The 13,718-nt window shown below is 41.9% G+C and overlaps 1 protein-coding gene across 2 annotated transcripts in view; it reads right to left on the reverse strand.

Annotated features, from left to right (window-relative positions):
* Positions 1-13,718, reverse strand: part of ELAPOR2 (endosome-lysosome associated apoptosis and autophagy regulator family member 2) — a 449,018-nt gene that overhangs the window by 246,229 nt on the left and 189,071 nt on the right. For both annotated transcript variants that reach the window (XM_085652909.1, XM_085652910.1), the window contains exons 4-5: positions 4,553-4,700; positions 63-149 (exon numbers count right to left, since the gene is read on the reverse strand). In XM_085652909.1, coding sequence (XP_085509035.1) covers positions 63-149; positions 4,553-4,700 — 235 coding nt within the window. The remainder of the gene's footprint in view (positions 1-62; positions 150-4,552; positions 4,701-13,718) is intronic.

The raw sequence follows: 13,718 nt of genomic DNA on the forward strand, positions 1-13,718 counted from the left end.
TAAAAATAAGTGGTATAAGACGTAAAACAACAACCTGAAATTGCAAGTTGATGTGCACTTACCGAATGAACCGCCCATTCTCCGTGATCAGTTAGTTTAATCCACTTCTCATTCGAGGACTCCAGATCTTGGCACTGATCATTTTGAATCTGAGAATTGTAAACAGCAGCTATTATTAAATAAGTGTTTAGCAAATGTGCATAATAAAGAATGTCGTTATATTACTATCCTTGATAATACTGCAGTACTTTCCCCAATAGCGTGCCTACTTTATAGAATAGTTTTACTGCAACGCAACTGTCTCAGTCAATGTTCACTTCACAGGTGAACTAACATGACATAGGGTGGTTGGAGGATATTTTCGGGAATGTCATCTCGTCATTCTATGTGAGATATAAGGTATCTGGGTAGGCAACAATAATGGACTTAGAAAGTGGTAAATAGAGGCTGGCAAGGGCCTTGGGTTAAAAAGTGAAATCACCAATCTCTAGGAATACCCTTGCATTTTCTTGGTTCCTTTCCAGCAGGGGAATATGGAAGCCTTCTTGACCTATTGGTTTTGCCAGTGCTTTTTGTTATGCTTTGCAAAAAAAAAAAAAAGAGGCTGCAATGACACGACCGCTGCTGGCATTCACTTAATTCCATCAGCACATGCATGAATGTGGCATACAGTAGAGTGGTGTAGACTTACATTGAGTGGCCTAGAGTACAATGGAGTGATGTAGAGTGGAGTGGTGTAGAGTGGAGTGGTGTAGAGTGGAGTGGTGTAGAGTGGAGTGGTGTAGAGTGGAGTGGCATGTGAAGTGAACTTAAGTGGAATGGAGTGTAGTGGCGTAAAGTGGAGCAGACTGGCTAAGAGTGGCACAGAATGGAGTAGCATAGAAGAGTAACTTACAAGAGAGGAGTATATTAGAGTGGCATAGTGTGGAGTGGCGTAGAGCAGAGTGAATAAGAGCAGAGTGGTGTGGAGTTGACTGGCATACAGTGGAGTAGTTGTGGGCGCAGCTAACTAAAGCATCAATAGAGACGCAAGGTAGGAAGAAAGTAACATAAATAAGAAGCCATATGCCTGTGTTAACAGTAGGAAAGCACACTGCATGCTCAGGAAAAATACTGAAATGTTTATAAAATTAAAATAAAAAATAAGCTGCAAAAAGACAAGGTCCATGCTCCAGGAAGGAGCTAAAACAAGAAAAGAAGGTAAGTCTATGGGTGCTAAGCAATCGGAAGATTGCAAATGAGTAACAACAAAAACAGTTAATGGTATGCTGTGGGCAGGTTGTAAGGCTGATGAATTGTACATTTCTCACACCACAGCACATTTAATGTGCAGGGCAGACCTAAAAAGGAGTTCCCTAAGTGTGAGCATTGAATGAATACTAATCAGCCAATGAAAAGTAAGGTAAAGAGGCAATACTCCAAGGGAGACAATGTTCCAAGAGCAGCATTACAAGTAGAGGAATACAAGCCATTAAATAAGATGCATGGAAATAAAAGTGACAAAATGTCAACCAATAGTAAGGGCGGACTCTGAGACCACTGTAAATTTTTGGTATGGTTCAAAAGAGGTTTTTGCCTGTAGATAGCTAAAATCTGTCTTGTAGGGAGGAGCTAAGAACTGAATGAGTGTTCACAAGTAGAAGAGCATATTTGTATTCCATGGTACGTATAGGACATACCACTGCATGTTTTTGTACCACTGTGCTCCGTAGTAATTATTGAAACCACACTACCACTCTTTCAAACAGCAGCAAGGATCAGCAAGATCTGCTGTAATATACATTTTATATTTAGCAGTTTTGTACAGTGCTCATTCACCAAACAGTAATAGGGAATAGGGTGGTTCACGACATAACAGAAACCAGAAACACTATTGACCAATTACAGAGATCTAGGATTTTAAGGGTTGAGAGATTAGGTTGAAAGAATTAGTAGAACATTATTTAAAATAAGCCTGAAAAGGTGTTTTTTTTAATGGAATGTGAAAGGCAGGAGAGAAAGATTTGTCTTATGATCAGCAGAAAGATTCCTGACAATAGCTGCAGCTCATGTATAAGACTGATTTTGTGCTTAAAAAGTTCTAAATGTTGGTACTTTCAGTTTCCAGTCAGAGGCAACTTTGTTTCAGTCTGTGAGAAGGTTGGATAGGTAAGGAGGTTTATTCTGGTGCAAGGCATTATCTACACAAAAGCCAAAATGGAATCTAATGCTTGTTTCCAATATAAATGTGTAGTCAATTAAAATTGCTTCGGATTGGGTGATGTTATCCAACCTCTTTGAAGAAGAAATTAGTCTGCTTGCCTGCAAAATGTAATATGACCTTGAGTGGGACAAGCAAAGATTGAGGCTCCTGCATAGGCAAAGTCTAAGCAAAAATTGGAACATAAATTGGATAATTGAACTACTGATTGGAAAACATGTTTACTGTTTGCACAATTCCATTCCTAGCAAAATCATGGGTTATTTTTTTCCGAAATAAACCCCCAGGAGTTCACTGGGGTAAACAAGCACAAACAGTCCTAAACGTTAATCAGTGAAAGAAAAATTAGTGGCGGTCAATATATTCTTTACCAGTAGAAGCAGTAATCAAAGAAGATTGTATTCCATGTCCGTTTTAAGATATTATAAAAGGCACTTAATGGCCCTACTACTGGATAGCAGAATATGTATGCGTCTAAGCTCATCTTTTCCAGACTGTTAAATATCTTCCTGTACAGTGCTCAACTTGTTAATAAATAAACAAGAGCCAGCCCCCAATTATTTTTCCGGAGGAGGCCGTGTAAGCAGTAGGGGACACAGGCCTGCAGTGCCACTAAAGCCCAGAACCTCCAATCACCTGTTCCAGCTGCCCACATGTCGAGTGAACAGCTAGCCACAACAGGGATAGCAAGTAGAGTAACATGGGAGGGACCAATCAGCTACTTCTGTTTCCATTGAGGTTCATTTAAATAGGACTGCCAAAAAAGTAAAAAGGTGAAGGATCACTGTATTGCCTACCCTACTATTTCTATGTTGATAATATAAGGACTGGTCTGCTGCTCTGCTATGCAAAGGCAGCTGCAGACCCTGCTCTGTCTGCACTGCCCACGGCAGTGAGTGGCATAGAGTCACAGTACCCTGAAATACAGGCTGATGGCGCCGACCGGCAACCACCAGAACAAATTAAACTTTGCTCATGCTACTCATCTACTCAAATGCAAAAAGAACAATTGATGGAAAGACTGCAGAACAATGTCATACATTCACCCCAATACAGAGATCTGGGCCTCAATCCCTCGTTTTTTTGCTCACCATGCCATTCCAGTTTGAACCCAGCCATATGCAAATCAGTCTTGACCCTGTGCCTCATGGGAACAGTCCAGCCCGAACTGCCAGGCCAGGTCCTCCCTGGACTGGAAACAAGCATTCTAGGACCGGTTTCATGGTTTCACCCCTCATCAGCCAGGATAGCTTGACACCAGTGGCATGGAGAGTACGGGACCCACGTCTGGGCATATCCGTCCCACTCAGGGTGACAAATGCTAAAAGAACAATTGATGCACAGAATGCAGAACAATGTCAGGGAGGACCTGGCTTGGCAGTTCGGTCTGGACTGTTCCCATGAGGCACAGGGTCAAGACTGATTTGCATATGGCTGGGTCTAAACTGGGGTGGCATGGTGAACAAAAGAACAATGGATTTAACCCAGATCTCTTGACTGGGTGTGAATGTAGGATTTATTCAGCATTCCGTCCATCATTTGTTTACGTAGCACTTTTCAACCTAAGTGGAATCGATATGCCCAGACGTGGGTCCCTTGCTCACTGTGCCACTGGATTCAAGCTAGCCTGGCTGATGAAGGGTAATACCCAGAAACCGGTCCCTGGATGCTGGATTCCGGTCCAGACCTGGCTTGGCAGTTCGGTCTGGACTGTTCCCATGAGGCACAGGGTCAAGACTGATTTGCATACGGCTGGGTCTAAACTGGGGTGTCATGGTGAGCAAAAGAACGATGGGTTTAACCCAGATCTCTTGACTGGGGATGAATGTATGATTATTCTGCATTCCGTCCATCATTTGCTTGCGTAGCACTCATCTACTACAGGTAATCACCTCACACACTGCTACCAGTCACCTACATTATATCATACCATTGCTTGTACACCATCCCATTACACGATTACTTTGTTTGTTGCCCCACACCGCTCTCACTCCCATCTACTTCAAATCATTATACCCCCTCAGTTTATAACAGCTAGCTAACAGTATTTCTCGTGCTCAGATTTTTAAAGCATCCAGCGTGAAGTGTTTTGCAAACTCTTCTCTTCAAGTGCTAGATTGAAAACATATACAGATGTTACGAACCAAATTACACTTCTGATCATGGAAATGAGTTTCGCCAGCCAACCTTTCATTCTTTAGTATGTTAGGAATATTATAACTATAACAAAATTATATTACAGTAGAGAATAATGGTGTGGGATCCAAGGGTAAAACCACATGTAGGAATGCATTTTATTAATGCAATTCCTGAATGCTGTTATTTATGAAAAATAAACAAAAAAGTTCTTACAAAAAACTCGAATAAGATGTTGCTGTCGATGTATTGATATAGAAAGGATACCGAGCCAGTTTTCTTTAAATGCACCACGTAGACTAGCGACACTGTGCAGTCGTCCCTGTTGGATTCTATGTAGTTTCCCTGAGGAATCCAGGAAGAGCTGTGGAAACAAAACCATAGCATGTGTTTGGCTCAATACAATTTAGTGCAGTTTCCATTATTTGATAAGATTGAATGTCTAAAACGAGAAAACAAACATTGAACTTATTAGGATTTTAAAGAAAACCTACAGACAGGACTAATTATTTGTTGCAATAAGGTTACTTTAATTGCACTCTAATCCTGCACAGTGGGGGAATTTGTTCAGACCGTCACTTGCACAGGAGCGTGTTGTTTTGCAATATTACACATCTGTAGTAAACACTGAATGTGGCCAGTGTGCAACATAGGTTATATTTCTTCTACAGCCTTCAATGTGGTCAGCTATAAAGAATATGTGGTAGTCCAACATGAAATCCTCAGAGTGACTGTATGAAATATGGTTATTGTTTAGACGGGGGCTGGAAGCAACACTCAGGCAACAAACACAGTCCTTACACAAAAGTCACTAAATTAACCAGTGCTTATCCACTTATGGCACAAAAGCAGCCAGGTTTAACTCAGGGGCAATGTGTAAGGTATTAATGCAGCACACAAACAGTAATTGAGTGAAAACACAACACAAGAAAAATCCCAGACCGGTTGAGAAACAATAGAGAATTTGTAATAAATAAAATGAAACCAGAACAACAAAAATCCAATCAGTAAAATCAGAGATGTTAAATTTCTAGTGAAAATAGCACCTAACATCACAAAGTGCCACTCGCGGTCATTAGCTCTCACTAGACCGAAGGAAAGTCACATGTACAGGGTGACTGTGAAGGTTAAGGTTAATTGTAGACTGTCTAATAATTGTGGTGTAAACCACGCCCAAACATTTGGCAGTAGAGGATGGTTGCATGGTAAAGAGTACCATCTTTCTGCAGTAGGAGTCCCCTTTTGCCCAGTCCTTAGTGTTAGTGGATTTACCAGTGTGGATTTTTGCAGAGGACCTGACTTGCAGTGCTGTTCCTGAACGATTTGGATTTTAAGTATGAACAGGGCTGAATGAGTCTGGTGATTCATACTCCTTTTGGTGTGTTAATGAGGTGTTGAGTCTTGTTCTGAGTGATGGATTGCTTTGCTGTATGTGAGGCTTTCAGTTACGTGGTGATGATTTTGGGTTCAATCAGTTGTTTGAGCCCTGTTGTTTTGATGTATTATTTTTATTTGTGATTGCTAAAAAAACGTTTTTGGGGGTGTTAGACCTGGCACCTTGGCGTGGGTTTCCCTTCCATTTTTTTTGTTGCCTCATGTGTTTTTGCTGGTGTTAGTTGCTCAGAGCACTGTGCCACTACTGTCCAGTGCCACAGTGCAAGTGCTCCCTATTTTAAATTAATGTATGAATTTGTCATTCCATGATTGGTTGGTTTGGTTTACCTGTCAGACTCTAGTACAGTGCACCAGGAGTGCCCAGGGCTTGTAAATCCAAATGCTGCTAGGGGGCTTGCAGCACTGGTTGTGCCACCCACAGAAGCAGCCTGTAAAAGTGTGTCTAAGGTCTGCCATTGCAGACACTGCGTGCAGTCTGGTACTGTCATGCTGACTGGGCAAGTGCACCCACTTGAACGGCCCTAAACCTTCCCTTTTCTTCATATCAGACACCCCTATGGTAGGCCCAAGGGCAGGGTGCATTGTAAGGATAAGGTAGGACATGCCCTGGCGTGTGTGGCATGTTCTAATAGTGAATTACAGCCATTTTCATTTTTCATTATTGCAAGGCTACCTGTTCTCCATAGGCCAGAATGGGCAGTTTGGTTATTACATCTTATAATCCTAACTGACTCAGGGAACATGGTAGAAATTCGAATTTAGTATGCCTGAACTCAGAATGATAAAATACATCTTTTAGTGAAGTTGGTTTTAACATTCTGTGTTTGAAAATACCACTTTTAGAAAGTAGGTATTTTCTTGTCTAACCATTCAAACCTGCCTCTACTAGGCTGTGTATTCCTTGTCTGGAGTTTGAGTGACAGGGCTGGGGAATTCCAGGAGACAGGGTGAGGTGGCCCAGTGGTGAATAGAGAGCTCTGCATCTAGATGGGAGGGAGGAGCTGCACCTGGGACCTGAATAGGGCTGTGCCTTCCCTCCACAATGCTGGCTCCACCTCCTGTGGTACGTCTGAATTCTCTGCCCTGCACTCTGAAAGGAAAGGAGGAGTCAGGTAAACAAAGTGCTCCAGGACTGACCGCAACTGGTTTGAACAAGGCAAAGGCCCCTCTGCCCTCAGAGGACAAAGGATTTTGGGAACCTGATGCCAAGAATTTAGATCACTTTGGGAAAACAAGAAGAAATCTCTGCTGAGGAGAGGAACCAAGAAGAAGCTGAGGAGAAACTATACCTGAAACTGGGGTATTGGCCTGCAGTCGTTGCCTTACTGCCAAAGAGAGGAGAAAGGAACTGTGTGTGTACTTTTGCTCAACTTGTGAAGGATCTCCAAGGGCTTGGAAAAGAGCGTGCCTCCTGCTGAAGTCTCAGGAACAACAGACTTCAACCCCAGCTCCCCAGAGTTCTTTGGAAGAGCCTGCTGCTGTTTAGGGGCCTTCTGAGGGACTGCGTGTCGCAAGGAGCTGGAAGCGCGAGTCAAGAAGGAGAAGCATGCCGCCATCGGAGCTGTTGTCGTCGCATCGCGTAAAGGAGTGTCGCCGCTGCAGTTGTCGCATCGAGTGGAAGCGTCTCGCATCATCGAAGAAGTGTCTCGCAACGCCGAAGAAGCGTGTCGCCATCGCAGCCATCGTAGCGGACGCATTGCACCGCATCAAGAGAAGCGTCTCGCATCAAGGAAGAAGCGTGTTGCAGTCACAGCCGCTGCCGTCGCATCTTGGATGATGACGCTGTAGCTGTCGCATTGCACCACATCAAGAAATGCGCCTCGCATCCACGGAGAAGTGAGCCGCCGTCGGAGCTGTTGTCGTCGCATCGCATAAAGGGGTGTCGCCAATGCAGTTGTCGCATCGAGCGGAAGCGTCTCGCAACGTCAGACGAGTGCCGCCGCCAAAGCCGCTGTCGTCGCATCGCGTAAAGGGGTGTCGCCGCTGTAGCTGACGCATCGAGTCGAGTCGTCTCGCAATATCGGAGAAGCATGCCGCATCTGGAAGATCTTCACGTCTTTATTTCTTTGCACCAAAATCTTCAACGCATCAACATCGTTGCAACACTTTCGTTGCCCTGCGTGTCGCATCTAAAAGGTACATTGACTTAAAGTGTTGCATTTAAGAACTAAAGAGAACTAAGCTAAATTCTACCATCTTAAAGTAACAGTATTGTGGATTTTTGTCGTTTAATGGTCTTGTGGTAAATCTATATAAAGAATACTTATTTTTGATATAAAACTTGTGTGGTGTCCATCTGTAGTGCTGTCACTTGATTACTGTATGTGTTCACAAATGCTTTACACACTGCCTCTGAGATAAGCCTGTCTGCTCGTGCCAAGCTACCAAGGGGGTGAGCAGGGGTTATTTTAGGAGTGCACCCCTTTACCCTGAATAGAGGCGAGGGTCCCTATTTGTCACAAGTGCATAGATGTGCCAACTAGAGACCCCCAAGGCTAACAGGGGGTTTTGTGTTGATTAGTTTGCATATTGGATTTGACGAAATCCAAGATCTCGAGATGTTGTGGTTTCGCTTGACTGCAAAAGGAAGTGTGATTTGCAAGGCTCTCCATGCATACCCATCAACAAGTTTTCCTTTCTAGCAGTTTGTGTATCTAATCAAAGTTGGTGACTCTTGCTCCTAGGTGCACAGGAGTAAATACACTAACCAATGGTAGACTGCTGTAGAGCGATCGTCAGTTTAGTGTCATTTGGGTTTGACAAGTGTAGCAATGGTACTAGTCTGGTTTCTCTTTGTGAGATTCATCTATTTAACTTGCTAAATTTCTTCCTATTTAGGTTGAGCAGACAACATTTATTTTGGTTTATTTAATGTGCATTCATAAGAAATACTCTGCAATTTTCTTATTCAAAAAGAAGTTGCGCTGTGATTGGCTAGTCAGCTAAGGAGTTACGCTGGAATTGGTAAGACGTCACCAAAGAGTCACACTGTCATTGGTTGGTTACTGAGGGAGCCATGCTGTGAATGGGTGACCTGTGGCATAGCTGCACTGGGACTGGTTGTTGTTCGACAGTATATTTTATGTTTTTTTATTGTTGCGCATGAAAATAATGGGTGCTGTGTTGAAAAAGCCTAAAGCTCCTAGTTGCCTGCTGAGTGAACCCCTGCATATATGATGATGGGCACTGGTTTTTACATGTGTACCTGGATTCTGAAATGGTATAAATAAATAAACCTCTTCTGACAAGGACTTGCAGTTTCCCTTAGAGTGTACCGTTAACATTGGAAAGATAGATTTCCTGAGACAAACTATAAATGATAGAAAGCCATTACCTAGACCCACACAGTCTGTGGCATTGAACAAATGTGATTGAATAGCTACAGTGGGTTTATTTAGACAGTGGCTTGAGGGCACATGAGATCAACGAGAAAGAGGTTGGAGGAAGGATATGGTGGAGGGAGCAAGAGTTTTCCCTGCAATAGTCAAAGAGGCATCAGATGAAAAGAAAGCTGAAGAGGTAGTCAACCTATCAACCATATTCACAGTTAGGAGTGCATCAGCGAGTCCCCCGCTGAGAAATGCATTTACGGCTTTGCCCAGTGCTAGTTGAGATATTACAGTTGTTTTTCCAGTTCCAACTGACATGCATGTTACTACTACTGCTGTTAAAGAATACCCTAAACAGAGGGATATTAATATTGAGCTTTGAATTTAAGGAACTTTTACAAGGAACAAATGACCTGAACAGATTGCCATAAAATGTTGATGAAATGTGGTACTTGATCAATGAAGCAGCAAAATCTGCAAATGGGTCAAATGATAACTCAAAGAATTGGCTGATGAGTGTGAGGAAAAATAAAAAAAATGAGACAAAAAATATCAAATGGATCTGACAAATGATGAAATATAAGAATTAGGTTTAATAACAATAAAAACACATGTCAAGGTTCTGGTTGAAAAGACAAGGGAATGGAGGGATTTGAAGAAATACAGAGAAAGATTAAAGAAATGGGTTACTACTAAAAAGACACCTACAGAAACAGGAATGAAAATAAAGGGGACAGTTTGTGATTCCAAATTGAGAGCAGTTTCAGAATTTGCCCTACCAGTAGAACATTGAGGCAACTATGTGCATGTGCCTTGGACGAGAGGTTCATGCTTTTACAATTAATTTTGCAAATTATGAGAGGAACATGAGAAGTGGTACAAAGAGGTTCATAGGTAGAAAACAATTGAAAAAATGCTTTGCACCGACTTGAATTCACTGTTTGAGATTATAGTTCATAGTGACTTGTGGTCTGAGTGTAAAGTTGCTGAGATTAGCAAACTAAGAAACCAGCTAGGGTTATCTCTGATAAATCTCTTTTAGAAGTGGTTGCTGACAAATTCATGGAGTGATAGAGCATTTTTAAAAAAAAGGTGCCAGAGAAAGACCTTTAATAGGCAAAACGTTTGAGATCTTCACAAGAGCCGAAAGAGTCAGTGCATGCCTATTATGAGAGACTCATGCAGATTTTTTAGAAACACAATGGTGTCAAAGATCCAGAGATGGTGCTAGCGGTTTTGTTTTGGCTTTTGTTAAGGGTTTGCACCCTGAGCTTAGCGCATATATATATAGGAAAGTGCGATGTGCTGGCAAAGAAAGAGTAAAGATGAATTTTAAATATGCCAAGTACAATAGTGATTGCTTTGATGCGAAGAAGAAAAGGATCAAAGAGAAGCTGATAATTGCCCAGACAAAGCAGTTTGAGAGAAATAGTAGAAATCAGTTGATGGGTTCGGATTTGGGCTGTGTTCCATCTGACAATGCTGGAGTTAATGCAGGGGGTTGTGAACAATTCTGGAGTTAATGCAAATATTGACATGCTAAAGATGAGCACTGCTTATCCTTTCAATAGTGAATTCAGGCACTGGAAACGGGAACGTCGACAACATCCAGATCGAATTCAAGAGGATTTTGTTCTCCAGATTCAGCTTAATATAATTCAGATGTAGGCACAATCATTAGCCCAGCCCAGCTAGCTTCTGTGCCGCATAGTTTATGTTATGTTAGTAACACATATATAGTGCCTAATTACCAGCAGTCTCTTAGCACTTGTCTAAGGGTTAGCCACCTAGCACCAGCTAATACTTGACAAAGACATTCGATCAGACTCTAAAATGTCCAAAGGCCTGTTCATACAAACAAGTTTTAAATCTCTTCCTAAATAGAATATGCAAGATCAGAGAACATTTTGCATGAATATATCGCCATAACCCCAGTGTTGCAGCAAAATATGAAAAAAGAAACTGCCATGTATTCCAGGGTACCACCAGAATCCATTAATTCTAAGTAATGATTTTCCTCAGTTTTCTTCAGAAAATAATTCTCAATGATAATGTCTGAGGGGTAGGGTGTAGGAAGATTCTTACTTAGGGCAATCTTGGAGGTAGACCAGATTACCCATACATTGATAGTCAAGTCAATGGCCGCCCGTTTCTTTTTTATAGACTCGGGGCTACCACCTACAGTTCATTTTGTGGAGGTTCCAAACCTATCTCTATCAGGAAGAGAAGTCCAAGATATACGCATATGCAATTTAACAGATTGTTAATCAGGTAAAAGTAGATGTCATTGTTAAAATGGGCTCAATAGAGAATAATCATCAGTTTTTTGTGTGTGATTCATGTCTTGTATATTTTACTGGACAGACTCTTGCTTCGCAAGATGAACTGTGTTATTTATTGCACACTGGGTGGTGTCACAATTAAGATTGAAGATAAAAATTCAGTTTTTAAAATTAAGCCAAATGACTCAAGAGTTCTGCTGTTCCCAATTCGGACAAAAATTATTTACCTCTGGATTTAAGACATAACATCAAAGAAGAGGTATGGGATTTCTCTGGTAAAGAGAAAGGATTTATTAAAAGCACAAAGCCTGTTAGGATAAATGTGAAGCCAAATGCAATTTTTCCTAGCATTAAACAGTACAAACTCTAAAGAAGCAAAAGAAGAATGAGCCAGTCAGTGGAAAAAAAGGTTGAACCAGGGTATTCTTCAGAAAGTGCTTGTTAGTCCTTGAAACTCTCCTGTGTAGGGGATAAAAAACTAGCCCGCCCACAGACGCTGCAAGATTCCTCACTGATGGAGTGGATAAGACTGGTTATGGTCCTATCGGCCCCCAGGGGACTCGCTACTAGGAGTGCTGCTGCACTAAGGCACTTTAACAATTTTGCTAAGAGCTATAGTGGATCTTGAGTTAAGGCCTACTAGTGAACATTCCCTGGATGTGGCCATCTATGAATGGGTAATAACGCCTACCACATTACAAAGAGTGGGTGGGGCAGGGAATATCCAGCGAAAAACTAGAGCCCTGACCTCAAGGGGAAATGTATTATTGGTTATATATGTCATAGCAATGCTTTGAATGTGTAGAGTTAGAAATAAAATACTTCATAAAATAATAATAAATACTTGACCAGACATTGATTTATTGACACTGCTGTGCGATCTGAGTTATGAGTAGGCCTGGGAGGACTGACAAAAAAACTCTCCGCGGAGCTCCTCAAGTGGCAGAGTGAAGTAAGTCGAGCTGCTCGTGCTGATTTTTAGCACCAAGCATTTGTCCCACACTGTAAATTCAGCGCAAATGGCATCATGTGCAGTGCAACAGGGCACAGCTTCTTTCTGCTGCTCGAGTAGATGTTCTACTAGAGCGGCAGCTTCCTCAACGTAGGCTGCAAGTTTCTCAATGCAAGTAGTAGCAACCTGCCGTGACCACCCATGTTGGGAAATCTCGCCGGGAGGGATCTATCATTGGATTTTCTTCATTCATGATCGGCAACTAAATGTTAGCAAACCACGAGAAAGGAGGAACTCCACTACGTGGAGTGTTTTTTAACTTTTCGCTCTACGCGGAGCACAGAATGGGAAAAACTCCATGAATGGAGCGGAGTTTACTGCCCAGGCCTAATTATGAGTTGTGTTCACTAATCTGTATTCACACTGCAGTCCCTCAAGGGAATGTTTGACTGCTCGTCCACAGCTACCACCAAGAGTCAAGTGCAGAAGTGGTACCTGGGCCATTTGCTCAGGATCCACAGTTAGTAGAACCCGGGGGACAGCAGTAGTAAAAGGCCTCAACCACCACGGTTGGGCCCTGTAACCCATGTGTGCCCTGTGGGCCCTGACAACTAACTCCCATAAGGAACAGTCTCTAAATAGTTGAGTTATTTAAGGCAATGCAATAGCCAAAAGAGATTGGTTCAGTCAAGTGTGTGGCCCATAAGGCTGGGAAAGAAATGGCTACACTTGGTAATAGGTATGCAGACAGTGGCCAGATACTGTGGACATGAGAATGAATCTGTGATTTAAGGAGCAAAACAAGATAAAGCAAAAGATAAGTATGTGGTAAATACAGAAGACGCAAATTATTCCTATTAAATCCAATTCAGACTTCTTGAAGTGAAGTGGGACATATCCAGGAGGAAGTGACAGAGGATTAGAAAAGAAAATGGGACATGGTGGGTTTCAAGAAAAAATATCAGGGCATCTACATCACACCTGATTATAAGTATGTCTTGCCAGATGCAATGTTGAGATGCATGTATAGATATTCGTACAATGAGTCACTTGCAGGAGGAAATTCGATGGTACACACATTTAAGAAATATTGGGCGAAGCACAAAATGTAGAAATGTTGCAGAAGATTTATGTCACGTCAACATAACTATTGGTTTTGATTAAGAGAAAACACAAAAGTTAAACACAGTATTTGTTAGTTCTGCATAAATGCATTCATTAAAGCACATTACAAATCCAACATGTTATAATTGATGGCCTCTTCAAATTATTAAAACTATACATATAAATACATGATAAGAGACATAAAAAACTAGGGCAGTAGATCACCTTTTAACTTGTAAATTAAACCTACTCTCTCCAAATGGGGCATAATATTATAGAAATTCACAACCAAACGTGTGAACTCTTTTGTTATACTGAGA

Source organism: Triturus cristatus, chromosome 4_1 (assembly GCF_964204655.1).
Source record: "Triturus cristatus chromosome 4_1, aTriCri1.1, whole genome shotgun sequence".
Classification (NCBI taxonomy): domain Eukaryota; kingdom Metazoa; phylum Chordata; class Amphibia; order Caudata; family Salamandridae; genus Triturus; species Triturus cristatus.